Raw genomic sequence first — 22426 nt, 5'->3', positions numbered from 1 at the left:
CATGATAAAGGACAAAGAAGGCAGGGACACAACAGAAGCAGATGAGATTAAGAAGAGGTGGAAAGAATACACAGAAGAACTATACAGGAAAGATCTTCATGTCCCTTATAGCCATGATAGTGCAGTCACTGAACTTGAGCCAGACATCCTGGAGAGTGAAATCAAGTGGGCCTTAGGAAGCATTAGTAACAACAAAGCTAGCGGAGATGACAGTATTCCAGCGGAGCTATTTAAAATCCTAAAAGATGATGCTATTAAAGTGCTGCACTCAATATGCCAACAAATGTGGAACACTCAACAGTGGCCACAAGACTGGAAATGGTCAGTTTACATTCCAATTCCAAAGAAGGGCAATGCCAAAGAGTGTTCAAACTACCGTACAATTGCACTCATTTCACATGCCTGCAAGGTTATGCTCAAAATCCTACAAGCTAGGCTTCAGCAGCATGTGAACTGAGAACTACCGGAAGTACAAGCAGGGTTTCGAAGAGGCAGAGGAACTAGAGATCAAATTGCCAACATTTGCTGGATCATGGAGAAAACAAGAGAATTCCAGAAAAACGTCTATTTCTGCTTCATTGACTACGCTAAAGCCTTTGATTGTGTAGATCACAACAAACCCTGGCAAATTCTTAAAGAGATGGGAGTATCAGAGCACCTTACCTGTCTCCTGAGAAACCTGTATGAGGGTCAAGAAGCAACAGTAAGAACTGGACATGGAACAACCGATTGGTTCAAAATTGGGAAAGGAGTACGACGAGGCTGTATATTGTCGCCCTGCTTATTTAATTTATATGCAGAGTACATCATGAGAAACGCTGGGTTGGATGAATCACAGGTCGGAATTAAGATTGCTGGGAGAATTATCAACAACCTCAGATACGCAGACGATACCACCCTAATGGCAGAAAGCGAAGAGGATCTAAAGGGTGAAAGGGGAGAGTGCAAAAGCTGGTTTGAAACTCAACATTAACAAAACTAAGATCATGGCATCTGGCCCCATCACTTCCTGGCATATAGAAGGGGAAGAAATGGAAGCTGTTTACTTTCTTGGGCTCCAAGATCACCGCAGATGGTGACTGTAGCCATGAAATTAAAAGACGCTTGCTCCTTGGGAGGAAAGTTATGGCAAACCTAGACAGCATAGTAATTATTATTATTATTATTTAATTTATTAATCGCCCATCTGGCTGGTCACCCAGCCACTCTGGGCGATGTACAACATACAATAAAACAATAAAATTCTACAATAAAAACATTTTCTAAAATACCCTAACCCACCCCAAATGCCTGACAAAGGTTCATAAAATCAAAGCTATGGTTTTCCCAGTAGCCACGTATGGCTGTGAGAGCTGGACTATAAGGAAGGCTGAGCGCCGAAAAATTGATGCTTTTGAACTGTGGTGCTGGTGAAGACTCTTATGAGTCCCCTGGACTGCAAGGAAGTCAAATCAGTCAATCCTAAAGGAAATCAACCCCGAGTGCTCATTGGAAGGACAGATACTGAAGCTGAAGCTCAAATATTTTGGCCACCTAATGCGAAAAGTCACTGGAAAAGACCTTGATGCTGGGAAAGATTGAAGGCAAAAGGAGAAGGGGACGGCAGAGGATGAGATGGCTAGATAGCATCACCGATGCAATGAACATGAACTTGAGCACGCTCCGGGAGAGAGCCGAGGACAGGAAGGCCTGGCGTGCTATGGTCCATGGGGTCACGAAGAGACGGACACGACTTAACGACTGAACAACAAAATCCATACTCCAGTAACCTCTCAGATGGGCTACTGCTCTGTCCTCTCGGCATGGGGCCACCCCTTGAAGATGATTTGGAACCTTTTTGGTGCTGCTGGATTCCTAACTGGAGAAGTCATAAAACATTAGTTATGCAGCAGAGGGAATTTTGGCAGGTGTGGCTCTTCATGTAGGCATGAAAAAAGCTGCGCTGGTTAAAAGCCACTTCTGCACAGTAACAAGTGCACAGCGCTCCTTGTGTCTGGTCGCCCTAAAGGAACAGCTGCTGCCTCCACACGCGCGCTCTGGACGGCGCAGCGGGCCCAGTCCCAACGGCTGCACCACCTGGAGGAAGCACAGAGGCAGCGGCAGCCCCTTGCAGCCATCTCCGCTGCACAAGTCGCTCGCCGGAGTGAGACGCAAGCGCAGGGTGTCGTGTGTGGACGGGCGGCAAGGCCCTGTCCTCGGAGACAGTTTTCTGTACCCACCTATCTGAGATCCTGCCCGGCATTACTTCTGGCCAAGTACTCCCTCCAGGTGGCGCGGTGTGGCGGAGTGGGGCGATGGCAGGGAGGGCATATTTTTCACACCCACACCCCCTGCAATGATGCACTAGGGCAGCCTGCTCTCTTACAGCAGCTTTCCTCAACTGGGCGCCCCCCAGACTGCCGGACGACAACTCCCAGCATCCCCGCCCACTGGCCAGGCTGGCTGGGGAGGATGGGAGTTGCAGTCCGGCACATCTGGAGGGCGCCAGGCTGGAGAAGGCTGGCGCTCGGCTCTCCCAGGGGTGGCTCCCCCAGCCGCTCCTTCCTCGAGCTTTGCCCTCTCGGCGCCCTGCCAGAGGGGCGGCCCTCTCGCCTGCCTGCGTGACGAGCGGCGGACGCCTCGGCGGCGCTCACGCTGCGAAACGAAAGCCCCGGGCCGCCGCCGGAGAGGCGGGCCGGCGCCGATCGCGTGACGGGCCGGCGGAGCAATCGCCGCTCCCCTTGCGGGAGGCTTCCCCCGCGCGAGGAGCCAATGAGCGAGGTCCCTGGCTCGGACCGAGCCGGGCGAGAATTTGCAGCCCACCGAGGACAGCGCGGCGCTTTCCAGAGACCTCCTTCTCCTCCTCCTCCTCCTGCAGTCGGAGCGCGGGGGAATCCGCGGAGCGGGCTGCGCGTCAGGAGGTGAGCGGCGGGGGCGGCGAGGCGGACGGCGGGAGGCACCTGCTGCGGGACGCCGCGCGCCGCGGGCGCGCATTTCGCTGCGCTCGGCGCTGGCGAGCCCGGGGATCGAGGGCGCCTCCTTCGCCCGGCTAAACGCGCGGCGCTGGGCTGGCTCGCGGCCCCGGGGAAACGCATCAAGCCGCGGCGGTCTTTTGCCACCGCTGGCGCGCTCTGGCGCTCCTCCACACAGCCGGGCAGCCTGGGTCGAGCGCCGCCTCGGGCCTCGGGATCAGCCGAGGCATCGTGGCGTCCCTCCAGCCAGCCTCTTGCTGGCTGTCGGCGCGCCGACTGCAGGGCCGCGGGGAAGCCCGGCCGGGACGGTCGGTTAGCAGGCGCCGGGGTCACACGGGGCCAGTCGCACGGTTGCCAGGAATTTTCATTATTATTTATTACATTTCCACACCGCCCAATAGCCAATGCTCTTGCGCGGTTTACGAAGATTAAAAACATTAAAAATACAGTATGCGGAGGTTAAAAGCCATTTACATTTTAAAAAAAGCACGAACAGACAATATGCAGAAGATAACAGATTTCTAAGGTCGCAGTCCTGTGCATGTTTAGACAGAAAACAGCCCTACAATTCATGGCTGGCTGGGGAATGCTGGGAATTGTGGGACTTTTTTCTGTCTAAACATGCATAGGAGTGCACCCTAAAACAACTAGATATATTAGTAGGTAAACGACTGTTGTTGTGCTTGCTGCTGCAGTAGGTTTAATGACCTGTGGCTCAAAAGACAGCCCCCCTCATGCATTTTCTCAGACCTGAAGCAGCCGAGAAGCGGACTCCTTTGTGTGTGTGTCGTTTTTGTGATAACATGGGATGTTTGCCTGTAAGAAGTGGTGAATATTTACTACTTATGCTTCCTGTTTTTCTGGATGAAGTAGTCTGGATCAAGGCGACCAAGTTTTACTTATAGCATCAGATAGTCTTTATCTTTAGGCCTGACTGCGTGTTTGCTGAGGAATCCTGTGCAGTCTTGAGACTCTAGACCATCCTTCCAGAATATGGCACCCTCCAGATGTGTTGGACTACAACACTAATCATCCCCAGCCAACATGGCCATGCTGGCTGCATATGATGGCAGTTCTGGTCCAACACGTCTGGAAGGTGCCAAGCTGGGGAAGGCTGCCCTAGGAGACTGTGAGACAGCCTTCCTTAACCTGGTGCCCTCCAGATGTTTGGGGCTTCAGCTCCCGTCAGCCTCACCACCATAGCCAATGGTCAGGAATGCTGTGAGTTGTAGTCAAAAACATCTGGAGGGCGCCAGGTTGGGAAAGGCTGCTGTAAAACAGCAGGCCTTTTATGACAGAGTCTGTCTTTGGGCATTTGCAGAGTTTCTGTCTTGGAAGGAGCTTTAATCTGCATCCCAAAGCTCGCTTTTTGCATAGTGCACTTTGTGTTGTTAAATAACTGGAGTTTGTACCCTGAAAAAAGCCTTGGACTACAAATCAGACACTGCTGCCACTGGAAGACCATCCCTGGTGACAGTGGTGGGCACACTTCAGCTCTACGGAATCTACTTTTTATTAGAGCCCTGAGATCCACCAACTCAAGCTAGTTGCAAAACACACTCAGAATTTTTTAAAAAAACTCTTCACCTGGGAATAGTTATTAGCCATGATGGATATATGGAGCCTCCATGATCAGAGGCTGTATGCCACCAAATACCACTTGCTGGGGAGCAACAGCAGGGGAGGCCTAATGCCTTATTGATTGTATTATCTATTTATTTAATTTATATCCCAAATTTCCACCAAAAATGGCACTCAGGGCAGCTAACAATAACAAAATAGAGATTACATCGTGGCCTTCATTGCATGATTGTGGATTTCCTGGGGCAACCTTCTTGGCTATTGTGGAAAACAGAATGATGGACTAGATCATCCTTCCCTATTCCCAGCTGGGGATGATGGGAGATATAGTCCAATACACTTGGGGCACTGAGTTGGAGGAGGCAGGTATAAAGCAAACAGCATTCTTAAAGCAAACAGCATTCTTAAATCACCGATGCAATGAATATGAACTTGAGCACGCTCCGGGAGAGAGCGGAGGACAGGAAGGTCTGGCGTGCTATGGTCCATGGGGTCACGAAGAGTTGGACACGACTTAACGACTGAACAACAACAAGCATGGCCTGCATGTAGCTTCCTGGTGGCTTCCAGTGGAGCTGTGGGGACCCCACCCAGAGTTTCCCTTGGTAGCGCTAGCTAGGGAAAACCTTGGATTTCCCTTGCCAGTGCTAGGGCTAGCAAGGGAAAACCTTACCTTATCTCTGATCTCTCTTTACACCAGTGCATCCCTTGCTGTTGTGATATACAAAGGGCCAAACAAAACAGGAAGCGCCCCACAACCCTAAGCAATACAATAGCAAAGCAACTGTGTTGGGCTTACTGGTGATAATAAATATATATAACAAAATCTAATGATAACATTTTTTAATCTGTGTAGTATGCCAAACGTACAGATGTTTGTTCATTCTTTGGCAAACCTTTTACATTCTAGACCATGTCCTAATTGTACTAGACGATTGAGGAATGTCGAAATGCGTTCGGTATTGGTGATGTTTTGGTATGGTTAGTTTTTTTCAGCACAGTAATATTGTATTCTCTTTTATTGTTTAGATGTATGGTTTTAAACTACACAGATAAAAAAACCCTTTATCATTAGATTTTTGGTATATATATTTATTATCACCGGTAAGGCCAAACCAGTGGTTTTGTTGTGATATGCAAAGGATATATTCCCCCCCCCCCCGCCATGAAGGAGTTGCTTCCTGTATTACAGTGTGCTAATTATTACATGTGACCTGCTTCTCTGTTTTTTAAAGCTTTAGATTGTTTAATTATGATGCTTCCAAAGATTAAACAAAACAGAAACTAAAACTTGAAAAGCAGGAAATTGGATAAATTAACCCAGTGGAAATTATTTTAAAAATATTAACTCCAGGTACTAAATCCATTTTAAAATCTAATGTTAGTTTGAGAGCAAACATGGATCAAAATGGCTGATTGGCTTTTGCATCCATTATCAAGGAGTGTCAGTGGACACACGCCTTCTGGTTACAGTGTACAAAGTAATCCTGTGTTGCAGTGTTTCTCATCACTTGATTACTGGTTGTGGAAAGGCAGGGTTGCATACGTTCGTGTGCTTTGAGCAAACTAATGGATTCTTTTCTTCCTGAATCAGAATTTAAAACTACAATTCAAACATGAAGAAAACTTTAGTAGTGGAACCCGTGGTTGCCATATACATGTTTGTTTCTTCTGTGAAATCGCCCGTGGTGCAACAGTACGTGTACAGGAGGCTCTGGGAGGACATCATCAACACCACCTTCATAGATAATGACACCGTTTCTCATTGTGAACTAAACCAAAGCAGTCCAGCTTACTTGAAGCAAAAGGTAAGGCCTGATTGCTCATCAGGTGCAACCAGACAAAGTTAAGCATTCTTACGAGCACTATGCTCTATATGTATACTCAGAAGTAAGTCCCATTTAGTTCAGTGGGGCTTTTTTGCTGGTAAGTAGGATTCTATACCCCACTTACCTGGGAGTAAGCCCCATTGAATTCAATGGGACTTACTTTTGAGTAGACATCTGTAGGATTGTTCTGTTCATCTCCTAGAGCAGTGGTGGGCAGAAGGTAGTTCAGGATCTTCTGATGGATTTCTGGGTGATTTGCAGTGGATTGGGAAGGATTCCTCACTCTGACTTGTTTAACAATAGTAACCACAAACACAAAGGAAATATGTATCCCAACTGCTCAGAACATGACAAACACTGAATTGGGATGCACCACAAATTAGTGCAGTTAAAAACTCTAAAGAATTTTTTTTAAAGAATTTTTATACTAATTTTTTATATAAAAACACAGATTAAAATAATCAGTACAGCCACAATATGGAATATAAAATGACCAAATGCATTTCTACACAGGTCTTCCTCAGTGATCAAACTACAAAGATTTTTATGCACATAATAAAACAAATACTTAACAGAAACAAATAAACCTGTGAATATAAATAAAAAAGTTGGTTAGGAAGATAAATAAATAAATAAAAATAGATAAGGTTACCAAATGGAATGAGTATTTTTATTCAGCAAGAACTTACCCGTTGGTTTATAACTGGTTCTTATCAGAACCAAAATACTAAAGCAATAATAAAGCTAAAAACGCTCTCCTACAATGGATCTCTCAAAACTTCAAGGCTAGGAGGTTCCTAAACAAAAAATACCAGCATATAATTAAAGGATTGCAAGTCTCCAAATCATAATTTTAAGGAAAACATAAAATAAAAAGTGTGGGTCCTTTTCATTAGTATTTGCCTCACTGGGAAATACTTTGTCAACCCAGTAAATAATGTGAAATATTTCCATAGGTGTTTTTTTAACTGTAACACTAAAGCAGTTATATATATTATTATATGCCTGTGTGACAAAATCTATGTTGGCGTGACCACAAGAGCCATCAAGATGAGAATTTGTGAACACAAGAGTTGTATAAGGAATCAGAGATACAGATACAGGCTCGAATTGTTCAACGTTTCCTAGAACCGGGACATAATGAAAAGGACCTGAAATTTTGCTGCATTGAACAAATTCAGGAGCAAGGACCTCAACTGCATAGGAGATTACTGCAGTGTCTTGTTTAACAATAGTAACAACAAAATGACTTTCAGCACTTGGATAGCTCCATTAGGGTTCTGGATAACCTGGAGCAGATTCACCACCCCATTGACATCAGAGCCACCAGCCTCCACTGGCCTGAAGTTTGCTCACTCCTATCCTAGATCTCACTGCAAGAGAATTAAATATGCACTTTATGTTCCACTGACTTCAGTGGGAAGATTAAAAATGTACAACTTTGCACTGTAAGTAAGCATTGCAAGGAACTCGTGTACATGAGTGGATAGCCAAGTATATACAAGATTTTTTTAAAAGCTGGGAGTCAGCCACAAAATAATCCTCTACCTGAAAGGTCAAGTGCCTGCCGGAATGAATAAGTCTTAGCTAGGTGGTGCAAAGCAAGGAGAGAGGCAGAGAAGTCAAACAGAACTCCTGAGGTTGGGAATGCTTCAGTCCAGGCACAGCGATAGAGAAGGTCGTGACCCACATCCCAACCAGTTGAGTCTCAGGCACTGTCGAGACATGAAGAAGAGTCTTTCCAGCGGATTTTAGGAAGCAGACAGACTGGTATGGGAGGAGACAGTCCCTGAGGTATCCTGGGCCCAAGCCATTGAGAAACTTCAAGGTAAACACCACTACTTTGAATTGTGCCTGGAAATGAACCGTCAGCCAATGCAACTTTTGTAAGGTAAGGTAGAATATGCTTCTGTGGGTGAACTAACATCCTTTCTGTCACATTCTGGACTTTGTACCACATTTCTGGTGACTCCTCAAAGGTAGCCCCATTAGAGCACATTGCAATAATCCAAGGGTGCCAAACTGGGGGCGGGGGACACACACATTCCATACCCAACCATTTCCTCTGCAAGCTGGATGATGTCAATAATTCTTTAATTATGGGACTTCTGATCAGTGCTTTCTAGGGTGCTCTGCTCCTGATTTCAGTCCTTATTTAAATCAAGGAGTTCTTCATTTCTCTGTTTGAATTTGTATTCCAAGGTTTATTTATTTTTTGCTGCACCATCATGCTCTAGAGTGGACAGCCATCTGTCAGGGATGCTCTGACTTGGATTCCTGCATTGAGCAGGGGGTTGGACTTGATGGTCTTGTAGGCCCCTTCCAACCCTACTATTCTATTATTTTTTTTCAGATTAAGACTCACGGGCCAGATCTTTGGCTGGTGTAAAACTGGCAAAGCTTCATTGGTGTTGGTGTAGCTAAGCTGCTCTATAAACCACCCAAATATCCTGCACAGAATTTTAAAGCTGCTTCTCATTTACTTTCTTATGTATTCGAGTTAGTAATGGAGTTTTATGATGAATGCTAAACATGGCATATGTTTCAGAGCCTCAACCTCATTATCTAGCCTTGTCTTTGAGCAGCATATATAGCAGGGGTGCAGAACGTCTTTTAGCCTGAGGGCCGAATTCCATTTTGGAGAACTTTTGGGGGCTGCATTCCAGTGTTGGTGGGGGTGTAGGCAAAAGGTGTGGGGCCCACAATTCCACCATATTTTAGCTTAGAGCTCTTCCTGCCAGTAACTAAGCCTTAGGAGAGGCATTTCAACCTTTCATAATGGGGAAGAAACCGCACAAAAGCCAGGAAACCACCAATTCATCAGTGGTTGGGGAAAGGGGTTGGGGAAAGGGGCTATGGAACGGGGCGTGGCCATTTGGGGAACCCTGGAGGGTCTGATTGGAACCCCAGGTGGGCCAGATTTGGCCCCCAGGCCTGAGGTTCTACACCTCTGATATACAGCATGTAAAAACCTGGTTGTGTGTAATCCAGAGTCCCACTGATTTCTATAATTATCTGCATTCAAGGGTGCTTGCAGGTGAGGCTTTTATTGTGCTATTGCCCTGCCTCATTCATGTAATTTTGCAGGGGCCTCCAGACATCATTGTCCTTTATTTGTAACTGTGAAGGAAGGATCCTGCCGGGGCTGGCCCCAACCTCCCTGTGAGGGAGGACCACTCAGGACCCGATCCTGGGATCCCCTTCCCCAAAACAGGACTAGCCAAACCTGGCCTTTCAGTCCCCCAAAATATTCAGGAGCCACCCTCTTCAGCCAAGAGACACTAAAATTATCACTGAGGTTATGCAGAGAGCTCACACCAGCTCAAGGTTGGATAAAGGTTTATTAAGATCAAAATAAAGGGGCAGAGGGAAAGGGAAGAATGGAAGTAACAAGTTACACAAGAGGGTACAAAGCCAAATCACTTAACTGTAAATGGAGAGCTTCATGAACACACACCCAAGCAAAATAATAAATCTACCTGGCCTATCTTTACTAGGGATGTCAGAGAGTTCCACCACAGACTCCAGTGGGGCCAGATTCTTTAGAATCCAGCCCCCCAGAATCTGTGGCGGAACAGCCCCCTGCCCCCCTGTGGAATCCCCCCGGGATGGAGCTTACCTGAGGCGGTGGCGGCGGCTCCGGCTGGTCTCCCAGCTGGCCGCTGCCGGGTTTCTGCCAGGCTGCTGCGGACGCAAATGGCGGCCATCGTAGTGGCTGCCATTTGCGTGCTTGCAGACAGCCGTGATAGGCCATTTGCATGGCTGCCTTTACCGTGATAGGCTACGTAAATTGTTGAAGAGCAGGGGCGCAAATGATGTAGCGGCCGCCATTTGCGTCCCTGCTTTAGCCATGATAGGCTACGTGAATATTTACTAGGGATGTACGAAACACTTACCTGGTTTCGTCCAGGGACATCCACGGTGGGGGGGAGGCGCTCTGTCCCTCCCGCCGAAATCCTCCCTGGCCGGCTCCGTGGTGACTCTGCGGAGCCGCTGGCTGGGGCCGCCTGCAGCTGGACATCCGGCCACTGCTGGGCTGTGCAGGGACGCAAATAGCGGCCGCCATTTGCGTTCCTGCCTGTTGCCATGATAGGCTACGTAAATACTTACATAGCCTATCACGGCCATTTGTGGGAAGGCGAATGGCGGTCGCAGACACAGCAGCCATTTGCAGAGCACCGGACAGCCGCAAACAGGTAGGCTCCGTTCTGGGCCCATTTCGGGGGGTGGCAGGGGGGGTTGCTTCGTTCCGCCACAGATTCCGGGGGGCTGAATGCACTGGAATTCGGTCTCCCTGGAATCCGTGGCGGAATTCTCCAACATCCCTAATATTTACGTAGCCTATCACAGGCTACCATAGGGACGCAAGTGGCATCCCCTATGCAGGACACCATTTGTGTCCGCACCAGCCCGGCAGCGGCTGGAGGCCCTGCTGCGGATTGGCCCAGCCAGCGGCTCCACAGCATGGCTGTGGAGCGGAGCCAGCCAGGCAGGATTCCGGGGGGGAGGACCAGATCGCCTCCCCCTCCCCCCAGCGGATGCCCCAATCGGAACCAGGTAAGGGATTCGTACATCCCTAATCTTTACATACCTAAGTATGGATCTCCCCAGATAGCAACCAGCTGTCTGCAGTTCCAAGACCACCAGGATGAGGGGAGGCCTCATGCCTCGCCCTCAGCCCTCTTTTAAAGCCCAGCCCTGGCAACCCAGGGCAGATTTTCCTTCAGCCAATCACTGGCTCAGGCCCTGGGTGGGCTGCCCTTGCCTCCAAGAGGCTGGAACTCCCCACCAACTCCAGCTGTTCCCATTTCCCAATCAGCAGGGACTGCGCCCGGCCTTGAGCAAAGGGGCTGAGGAGCCTCTAGATAACACGCAATCCCAGATGGTTACATCTGATGTGATCGCCTGACCTGATCTTCTGGAGAAAAACAGGCCGTCGTTCTTGACAGTAAGCCTCCCATGTTTTCCCATCATTCTTCCATCTTGTTCTTGCCAGGAAAAAAAAATCCTTTAAGGGGGGGAAAGATGGAATAGCGGCCCAGTGCCTTTTGGCTGTTAGCGCTAGACGCCCTCCGCTTCCAAACATAACTCATTGTTCTTCCTCTCGCTTGTACACAGAATTGAGCGGCTAGGTCACTTTGTAGATTCTCAACTCTGTTTGTCTGATGTTGGACGCCTTGTCTCTCTCACCGTCACCACACACGCAAACATTGCCACGGTATGATCTTTGCCCAGAGGCCATACTGTGCGAAGTAAGTTGGCCAATAGAGGAAAAAAAGTACTAAAATACATACTGCGTAGATAACCGTAGATCTTTGTTCCTTTCCTTGTGTACTCAGCCGCTTCTTCAATGTTCTCAGATCATCATTTTTTGTAGCCTTCTTCACCTTTTCCTCTCTTTGGCACAGATCTTCTCAGCTGCAGTTGGGTTAAATGTACGTGCCTTACTAGCACTGTCTGTAAGTCAAGACTGGAGCTGAGCAGTAGAGCACCTGCTTTGCATGCAAAGGTCCCATGTTTGTTCCCTTGCGTCTCCGTGTAGGGTTGGGGAAAGGCACCTGGCAGAGCCCCTGCCAGTCAGTGCTGACAATAGTGTGGACACTGCACGAAGCAACCCTGCTGGTGCAGGGAAGAGCAGCTGCTGTTCCTGGTGCCGGCAGGGGCTCCTGACACCCCCATCCTTGCAGTTATCTCCAATCTCAGTTCGGAAATAACAGCAGCGATTCCCTCCAGGGGGGATTCTTCCAAGGGTAGGACCTTGGAAGCTTGGAGGAGCCGCAGCAGTTCTACAGGCTAGATTGAGGGGCCTGTCGGTAGCTGGGAGTGATGTACCCCTGAGCTAGCTGGACCAGTGACTCAGTATAATGCAGCTTCCTGAGCGCTTAGTCTGAGTCTGGAGCAGTGTGTTAGCTAGAGAAATACTTCTGTATTTCAGTTGCTCTGGCATTGTGACTGAATTGCTTAGGGAGTGCACAGTCTGGGTCTTTCTCAGCGATGGTGAGCACTCTAGTTTTTTGTTTCAAAGGGAAGGCACATTTTCTTGGGGTTTAAAAACAGTTTGGCCAGTTAAAATCAGCAGTAGAACATCATAGAGGGCTTAACCATAAGTGGTGCCCCTTATTTTAGACCACGGGTTCTTAAGTATCACTGTCTTTTGAAATCTTGGAGTTCTGCCATGTTCCGAGCTGGTGTGTGCGCGCAAACCCACATACATAGGCACATGCTCAGACACTTTGCTATTCTTCTTGAATGATCATCATCATTGTTCAATGACAAATACAATGATTCTTTAACACATTAGCCATGTTCTTTTAAAAATGCACCTTCCATTCCTTAGTTATTTGGCACAGTTCATTTATTATGTTTTTATCCTCCCTTCCTCAAGAAACTCAGAGTGGTGTACAAAGTTCCCTCTTTATCCTCACCACTTTGTTGTTGGGAATATTGCAACCTCATCTGCAGGTTACAGGAAGAGGGCTGTGTTGCGGTTAGCTAATTAATGCATGGGCATTAAGGAAGGCAGAGAATTCTGCCATGGACTCCATTCTTTTGAATCCAGCCTCCGGAGTCCACCTACCTCTGCCTCCCGCCGGACCCACGCGGAGCCGGATCCTCCTCACCAGCCGGCTCCGTACAGCAAGCGATACAGCTGCTGTTGCCGTGCCGTATCGCTGAGCGCTCACTACGCCATTTGCATCCTTGTTTTTTCATGCAATATGCTGAGAGAAAGTGACTGGGCTAGGGTTGCCCAGTGAGCTGAGGTCGGCTCCAGAGTTGCGTGGGCACAAGGTGCCTCTGCCCAATTTTGACTGATTCCCTCTTCCCACTGCAACCCCACACCACTTCTCAAGCCTTTCCTGGGGGTGGCCTTTCTGGGGGCACCAGAGGCTGCAGTGGGGAGGAAGCGGAAGAAGGCTCCGTCTGGATCCAACTTCTAGTTAGGAATGTTTTGTTTTAATGCTTGATCATCGCTTCGGTCGTGTATGGCATCTGAGCTTTTCCTCTATTTTTAAAAGAGGAATGCATACATCACCCTGGAGCCCTATAGAATTTTATTTGCTCCCCAAACTAGCTAGCCATTCATCTTATTATACTCGTTTCTGCACAGGTGGTTTATCATTGCTTTCTGCGAGACTTTGGCTTTGCGCCTTTATACCCTTTTGTCTGCAGTTTCTTTTGCCTCCTTTTATATCACAGACAGTTCTCTGTGGGAACGATTGCTGATCTTTGCTTTCTTTCCTCCCTCTTCTCTTTGTCCCCAGTCTCATTGTTCCCTTGAGCATCACTGTGTGGTCCATGCCATGACTTCATGTTTTCTACTTTCTTTCGGACTGTAGGAAAGCTGCAGAAACCCCATCTCATTGGTGGGGTCAGTATCTTCCCATGTGAGGAAAGGTTACAACATTTGGGGCTGTTTAGCTTAGAAAAAGGGGAGACATGATGGAGGTGTACAAAATTATGCATGGTGTGGAAAATGTGGATAGGATAGAAAGAAGAACTTCTCACTCATAATACTAGAACCTAGGGCCATCACATTAAACTGAATGATGGAAGATTCAGGACAGGTAAAAGGAAGTACAGGGGTCTGTATTGGGACCAGTGCTTTTCAGTTTGTTCATAAATGATCTGGAATTAGGAGTGAGCAGTGAAGTGGCCGAGTTTGCTGATGACACTAAATTATTTAGGGTGATTAAAACAAAAATGAATTGTGAGGAGCTTCAAAAGGACCTCTCCAAACTGGGAGAATGGGCATCTAAATGGCAAAAACAGTTCAGTGTAAGCAAATGTAAAGTGATGCACGTTGGGGCAAAGAATCCCCACTTCCAAGTATAACCTGATGGGAACTGAGCTAGCAGTGACCGACCAAGAAAGAGATCTTGGGGTTGTGGTGGACAGCTCAGTGAAAATGTCGACCTGGTGTGTGGCTGCTGTACAAAAAGGCAAGCACCATGTTAGGCATAATTAGGAAAGGAATTGGGGATAAAACTGCCAATATCAGACTGCCCTTATACAAATCTATGGTGTGGCCACACTTGGAATGCTGTGTCCAGTTCTGGTCACAACATCTCAAAAAAGATTTTGTAGATCTGGAAAAAGTGCAGAAAAGGGCAACTAAAATTATCAAGGGGTTGGAGCAACTCCCTTATGAGGGAAAGTTACCACAGCTGGGATTGTTTAGCTTGGAAAAAAGGCAAGTAAGGGGAGACATGATAGAGGTGTACAAAATTATGCACGGTGTGGAGAATGTGGGTAGAGAGACATTTTTCTCCCTCTCAAACTACTAGAACCTGGGGTCATCCCATGAAGCTGATTGGTGGGAGATTCAGGACAGATACAAATGCTTGTGCCACAATAAATCTATTAAGTCTTTACGGTGCCACAAGGCTCTTTGTTGCGTGGGGACTTGTTCTAACAGGGCCATCCGTTCGGAATTGGTCATGGTGTATTTGTATGCTGTCTTCTACATGCAAGAAGACCCGTAGCTGCATGGGGGGCGGGGGCAGGCATGTGTATGTTACATGAAAGAGAAATCCAGTTGTTGAAGTGAGAAAGGGGAGGCAAATCATTATACGGAAATAGATCAGGGGTAAGCAGCAGGCTACCCACCAAGGTGGTGTACCCCTCCCACTTAAAAAACAACATACATTTACTTACTGGAAGCTGGGATTGCTGTGAAATAGGCCTCTGTTGGTGCTGAAAACTGTGGGTTCAAAGGAATTGTTTACTGTGTTGGGGCTCAGACCCCAGTTCTGCCTTGTGCTCAGTCATTTGGACATGTTACTTGTCCTTTGTGACTAGCTGCGCCTCCCACAGCAGCCATTTTGTGGTGGTGCCTATGAGTTTTTAAATTATCAGATACACCCACAGCCCAACAAGGTTGCCTACCCTTGAACTAGATTTATTGACTGACTGGATTTCCCCTTTATCTGTTTCTTTTTCTCTTCCAGGAAGTCCAAGAAAAAGCCTCTCTTTTTACTATGAAAATGGAGTTAAGTTCAGCTGCTTTGAGCATTTTGATGGCCTTTGTTCTTGTGGCAAATGGGGACCGCTGCGGACGCAAAATATCACTAGCTCTTCCTCTGGTGGGGAGTCTTATAGGCAGCAGCTTCCTGAGTGTTATGGCCTATTTCTCCCTGCCCCTCCCTCTGCTCTTTGCATGTTCCTTTGTTACGGGGCTGTTTGGGGGCATGGCAACTTTCCTTGGAGGTGCCTTTTCCTTCGTGGTTGATCTCTGTCAAAATCAGAAACAGAAGACTATCCGAATAGCCGTGGTTGACTTGATCTTTGGATTTATGGCTGGATTGGGAGGACTGGCTTCGGGCTACATTTTAGAAGAAATAGGCTTCACATGGACATTTGTTGCTGTTTCACTGCTTCAGATGGTCAACGTTTTCTACGTTACATGTTGCCTGGGTGAGACGGTGCAGGTCTCCGAATGCCAGCCACAGTCCCTGAGAGAAGGCCTTAAGGAAACCTTTTCTGGAGTATATCTCCTCTTTAAATTGTCGTCCTGCAGGAAGCGGGCCACAATCATCCTGTTGCTTTGTACGTTCATGACTTACTTGTTCACGATGTTTGGCGGGACTGGTCTTTACACCCTCTATGAACTGAATGCTCCCCTCTGCTGGAATGCAGTCTATATTGGATATGGCTCAGCTGTCTCCACTTCAGTCTCTCTGACCAGCTTTCTGGGACTACTTATATTTTCTCCATGCCTGGGAGAGATTTACCTCGTTTACACTGGGATCTTCTCTTATGTGGGAGGAGCGGTCATGGCTGCCTTTGCCAACACTACATTGCTGATGTTTTTAGGTAAGTTCCTTGCTGGACCAATGAAATCCAGAAACTATTCATTTATTTATTACTTGTTTAAACTATTTGTATACTGTGTGATACCCTTAAGTTCTCTACATAAAAATACATAAAATACAATATAAAAACAAATGTAAAAGCACTATAAAATAAATACATTAAAAACGTTACCAAAACAATAGAATAAAAAAAAGGTAAAGATGTCCCCAACCAGTCGTGTCCGACTCTAGGGTGCGGTGCTTATCCCCGTTTCTAAGCCGAAGAGCCAGCGCTGTCCGAAGACGCTTCCGTGGTCATGTGGCCGGCATGACTAAACACCGAGGTGCATGGAACGCTGTCACCTTTCCCGCCGAGGCAGTACCTATTTATCTACTTGCAATTGCTTGCTTTCGAACAGCTAGGTTGGCAGGAGCTGGGACTGAAGATGGGAGCTCACTCTGTCACGCGGCACTCAGGTCTCGAACTGCTGTCCTGCTGACCTTCTGGTCTGCAGTTCAGCGTCTTAACCACTAAGCCACCGTGGCCCCAAAACAGTAGAATAGAGCAGTACAATTACAAATCGGGGAAACTCTGGGTAAAATCCAACATAAGTCCTACTTAGATCAGACTCATAGAAATGAATGGGACAAGTCAGTCCTGACTAACTTATGCGCCATTCATTTGAGTGGGTCTACTCTAAGTAGGGCTTATGTTGGATTTTACCCTCTAATTAGGATGAAAATACTAATTATGTGGATGATTTAGAAACAGGTGATGCTCGCTGCCATAGCTAGCAAATTCTGTGTCCAGTAGAAGATCCCAGTTCTGGGCCCCTTGGAACAAAGGACATAGGAAGCTGCCTTATACCAGGTCAGATGATTTGTCCATCTAGCCAGTATTATTTCCTTTAACCATGGCTCTCCAGGGCTCAGGCAGATTTCTGTCCCAGCCTTCCCCCAACCTGGTGCCTCTTCCAGATGATGTATTTATTTATTATTTATTTGTTACATTTATATCCCAACTTTTCCTCTTGCAAGGAACCCAAGGCAGCATACATGATCCTCCTTCTTTCCATTTTATCCGCACAACAACCCTCAAGGGTAGGTTGGGCTGAGAGTCAGTGACCGGCCCAAAGTCACCCAGTGAGCTCCACAGATGAGTGGGGACTAGAACCCGGATCTCCCGAGTCCCAGTCCAACACTCTAACCACTGGCTGCTATGTTTTGTACTACAGCTCCCAATCTTCCTTGCCATTGGCCATGCTAGCTAGGGCTGATGGGAGTTGAAGTCCAAAACATCTGGAAGGCACCAAGTTGGGAAAGGCTGGTCCATCTTACCACCTGCTACCTGATCCTTTTAACTGAGATGCCAGGGATTGAACCTGGGACCTTCTATTTCATTTATTTGTTTGTTGGAAGTATTTTTATGCTGCTCCCAGAAAGGTTTACATATAATCAATTAAACAAGACAATCCCTGCATGCAGGCTTACAATCTAAAAAAGATACAACACACAAGGAAAAAGGAATGGGGAGGGAAGAGGAAAAAATGGAAGTCTGTCAGCAGGGCTGGTGGAATGGCTTGCTCCCCCATTTCATCTCCCTCAGCACAGCTTGGTGGAATGGCTGGTGGTGGTGACAATTAGGGGTGGAGGAACCTTCATGAGGGAGGCCTTTCAGCAGGGCTGGTGGAATTGCTCTCTATATGCAAAGCGTGCAGGGGAGGCTGGTGGATCTGATTCTGGTGGGATGGAATTACCATTCTGGGTTTTAGATACAACCAGCCAGAAGTCTAAAGGAACTATCCAAGGTGCTGGATCCATTTTAGGAATAGGGTCCAGCACCTAGGATAGTTCTTTTAGACTTCTGGCTGGTTGTAACTGAAACCCAGAATGTAATCTACCCACTGAAATTGGATCCACCAGTTTCCCCTAAAGGCATGGGTTTTACCCCGGAGCTACTCCTTGCTGATCTCCCCTCCCCTCTTCAGAATCAGTACCAGTGCAAGTCAAGAATAGTTATGGTCTTTTTAGTACTACTCCTGATGAAATTGCAATTTATTTATTTATTTATTAATTATCCCACCTTTCCCTCCATTAGGCTTCTTAATAGCAACACAGAACAATAAAAACATATGCAAGCATAGTCATCCACAGTAGAAACAAGCACCTGAACAGCACAACTAGCAAGGGCAATAACATCATTATCCCAAATGTAGGGATGTACGAAAGTGACTTACCTTTCGCGGATTATGTTGATGGTGGGGGGGGAGGCGTTCCGTCCCTCCCCCCGGAATCCTGGCCGGGGGGGCGAGGCGCTCCGTTCCTCCCCCCGGAATCCTCGAACGGCCAGCTGTGCTCTGTGGCAGCTCCGCGGAGCAGCTGGCCAGGCCCGGCCAGGCCAGAGCCGTCTACAGCCGGATTTCTGGCCGCGGAGGGCCCTGGGTAAAACAAAAACAAAACACAACCGCGTACGCAAATGGCGGCGGCTATGGCCGCTGCCATTTGCGTGCCTTCTTTTTGGCTGTCTTAATCTACGTAAATATTTACGTAGACTATGACGGCAAAAATCAAGGGGAACGCAAATAGCGTAGCAGGCGGTATTTGCATCCCTTTTTCATTCACCGTTTTAGCCTACGTAAATCTTTACGTAAGCTAAAATGGCAAATCAAAAGGGGACGTAAATAGCGCCCGCTACGCTATTTGCGTTCCCCTTGATTTTCGCCGTCATAGTCTACGTAAATATTTACGTAGATTAAGACGGTAAAAAGAAGGAACGCAAATGGCGGCAGCCATAGCCACCGCCATTTGCGTATGCATTTTTTTTTTTTTAAACCCACCCCCAACCATGATAGGCTACGTAAAGATTTACGTAGCCTATCACGTCTTTTTTTTCTTTTTTTTAAAACCTAGCCATGATAGGCTACGTAAATCTTTACGTAGACTATCATGTCTTTTTCTTTTTTTTTTCACAAGCCTGGAAATGGCGGCGGTGGCAGCCGGTCAGAAGACCGGCTGCTGCCGCCGCCCGGAAGATCCGCCCCAGGTAAGTCTCGTCCCGGGGGGGATCCGCGGGGGGGCGGGGGGGTAGGCCGTTCCGCCACAGATTTCGGGGGGCCGAACGCACTGGCATTCAGCCTCACCGAGATCTGTGGCGGAATTCTCTGACATCCCTACCCAAATGTCCTTTTGAAATAAGAGTGTTTTAACTTGCCATCTGAATGCTGGCAGTGAGGAGGACAAGTGATTCCTCTCCCTTGGAACAGCATTCCGCAAACTGGGTGCCCCTATCAGAAAGGCCCTACTTCGCGTAGCCACTCCTTACAATTCAGATGGCAAAGGGACACAGAGCAGGGTCTCTTCACTGAGAGAGGAGCTATTCTCACTTCTGCTGCTCAGGAGCTGATGCACACAACCAAATGCTGTATACACAGGGCCAATGAGAAGGTGACACCCTGCCTGGCTTAGTGCCCTCACTAAGTCTCCGAGTAAGAACACATTGCAAGAATTTGCAATGAATTGAAATTTAATAACTGTCAGTATATATCATGACCTTTGCCCATTTTGTACCCTTATCCAGGTTCTGCCAAGGTGTGGTGCTGCACCTACACCATGGGTGGTGCTTTTATTAAGGCAAACAGTGACTTTAAATGGGCGGGGAGGGGGGAATCTATGTATAATTTGTATTGCATTTAAAATTTAAGTACAAAAGAGTGAATGTAATTGCTGTATTCATGAATTTCTGCTTTTAATGTTGCTGAGTGTAAAAAGTACCTTGGCCCTCTGGGTGGACACACGCAGTAATGTTCTGGGTCACCTGTGTCTGGAAGAGTTGCCATAGAAAATACAATAATCACTTGCCCACCTGTGAGGGCAGTTAGTTGGGCAAGGACACTAGAGAGGGCCTTTTCTGTAGTGGCCCCACACCTCTGGAATAAGTTGCCGTCAGGGGTCCACCAGGCCGCATCATTGCAGACTTTTAAGAAGGCCCTGAAGACTTACTTGTTTACTCTGGCCTTATCTCTGATTATGTTTTATCAGCCTGGGTTATAGCTGCAGTTGTGTTGCAGGTTCTGTCTTATGCTGATTTTTGAAGTTTTGTGGGACTTTTGCTGCTTTTATTACCACATTGGGGTGGGGGGATTATGAATTTTATTATATGCATTTTAATTTTGTACGCTGCCTTGGGAGGGCTAGTGCCCTGAAAGGTGGCCTATAAATATTTCTAATTAATTAAATAAAGGTTAGCTGCTGTGTGATCCAAAATATCTAATTGGTTATAAATATTGTGTCCCTGTTCCTGTTTAGTCTCATGTTGCTGTAAGTCTGTGACTGTTCAGACCTTCACCTGCTGGCCATCCTCCCGGCAGCCGAATGTTCAACTGCAGTGTAAATGAGGTAGTGGAAACACATGTACAGACAGTGGTGCAGCGGTACATTTTGAAGTGCAGACGCTCATCATGACAGTCCCCATAGTCACGCCCGCATAGAGTCTAAAAATTCAGGCAGCTGTGTTGATCCATATCAGCCAACCAGTTCTGTCAGTTTCATCTCCACCAGGAGCAGGCCGTTTCTAAAACTCACGGGTCTTAATTGCCCATTCAAGACCAGCCACCCCCAAATACTCCGCATTATAACAGGGAACAATATATTATTGCTGGGAAAATGCATTTTTTCCCCAGCTACTACTGTGAGGATTGCAGCTATCCTCAAAAGGAACAGGGAAGTCTCAGGGGGGCGGGGTGGCAGTTGACATCAGCATCCCTACTAATAGGAAAGTGGTACTACATCCCTGAGAGCCCTGGCTGCACTACATCACTGCATACAGATAAAGAAGCGTAATACTTCACCATGTGATCAGGAACCCAGGCCAGTCTGCACACACATAGGGCCCCTTTAAGACTAACACTGAGCCAGGGGAGGCTGGTGGCTCCAGTTTTGGAGAGACAGAGATTCCGTTCTGGGTTTTAGTTACAACCAGCCAGAGGTCTAAAGGAGCTATCCAGGGTTCTGCGCCCTATCCCAAAAATGGGTCCAGCACCTTGGATAGCTCCTTTAGACTTCCGGCCGGTTGTAACTAAAACCCAGAATAGAATCCCGGCCCTTCCGAAACTGGAGTCGTCAGCCTCCCCTGCACTGAACCCTTGGCTGCCTGGGGCCATGGCCAGCAGGAAAACTAGGAACAGCCTACTACAGGGCTGTTGGACCTCTTTCAACCATTGTTAGGATTTATATCCTGAAAGGCAGCACATAAATAATTGTAGTGAATCAGTCAGTCAACCTGAGGGCCAAATTCAATTTTGGAGAAACTCTTGGGGGCTGCATTTCCGTGAAGGGCAGGGCAGAATCAAAAACAAAAGGTGGGACCAAACTACTAACCACCAACCCCCCCGGCCGCATATTTTAGCTTAAAGCTCTTACTGCCAGTAACTAAGCCTTAGGAGAGACATTAATTATAGAATCATAGAATCATAGAATAGTAGGGTTGGAAGGGGCCTACAAGGCCATCGAGTCCAACCCCCTGCTCAATGCAGGAATCCAAGTCAGAGCATCCCTGACAAATGGCTGTCCAGCCTCGTCTTGAAGGCCTCCAGTGTGGGAGAGCCCACCACCTCCCCAGGTAATTGGTTCCATTGCCGTATTGCTCTGACACTCAGGAAGTTTTTCCTGATGTTCAGTCGGAATCTGGCTTCCTGTAACTTGAGCCCATTATTCCGTGTCCTGCACTCTGGGATGATCAAGAAGAGATCCTGGCCTTCTTCTCTGTGACAACCTTTCAAGTACTTGAAGAGTGCTATCATATCTCCCCTCAGTCTTCTCTTCTCAAGGCTAAACATGCCCAGTTCTTTCAGTCTCTCTTCATAGGGCTTTGTTTCCAGTCCCCTGATCATCTTTGTTGCCCTCCTTTGAACCCTCTCCAGCTTGTCTGCATCCTTCTTAAAGTGTGGTGCCCAGAACTGGACACAGTACTCCAGATGAGGCCTAACCAGTGCTGAGTAGAGGGGAACTAGTACTTCCCGGGATTTGGAAGCGATGCTTCTACGAATGCAGCCCAAAATAGCATTTGCCTTTTTTGCAGCCACATCACATTGTTGGCTCATATTCAGCTTGTGATCGACGACAATTCCAAGATCCTTCTCGCTCGTAGTGTGGTTGAGCCACGTATCCCCCATCTTGTAACTGTGCATTTGGTTTCTTTTTCCTAGGTGCAGAACTTGGCATTTGTCCCTATTAAATGCCATTCTGTTGTTTTCTGCCCAGCACTCCAGTCTATCCA

General features: G+C 47.4%; 1 protein-coding gene across 4 annotated transcripts in view; it reads left to right on the top strand.

Moving 5' to 3' along the window:
* Nucleotides 1–2776: 2776 nt before the first annotated feature.
* The window catches only part of SLC46A3 (solute carrier family 46 member 3), a 134415-nt gene continuing 114765 nt past the window's right edge, over nucleotides 2777–22426 (top strand). For 3 of the 4 annotated variants that reach the window (XM_084842942.1, XM_084842943.1, XM_084842941.1), the window contains exons 1-3: nucleotides 2777–2900; nucleotides 6127–6340; nucleotides 15310–16174. In XM_084842942.1, the coding sequence (XP_084699068.1) occupies nucleotides 6149–6340; nucleotides 15310–16174 (1057 nt within the window). In that variant the 5' untranslated portion in view covers nucleotides 2777–2900; nucleotides 6127–6148. Of the gene's footprint in view, nucleotides 2901–6126; nucleotides 6341–15309; nucleotides 16175–20457; nucleotides 20548–22426 lie in introns of all 4 variants that reach the window. The other variant, XR_014789015.1, reaches the window with a different exon arrangement.

The sequence above is a fragment of the Heloderma suspectum genome, chromosome 3 (assembly GCF_057233095.1).
Source record: "Heloderma suspectum isolate Gila_16-S chromosome 3, 16-S_ref, whole genome shotgun sequence".
Classification (NCBI taxonomy): domain Eukaryota; kingdom Metazoa; phylum Chordata; class Lepidosauria; order Squamata; family Helodermatidae; genus Heloderma; species Heloderma suspectum.
Note: the sequence above shows the minus strand (reverse complement) of the source record. Positions and strands in the feature narration are given on the sequence as shown.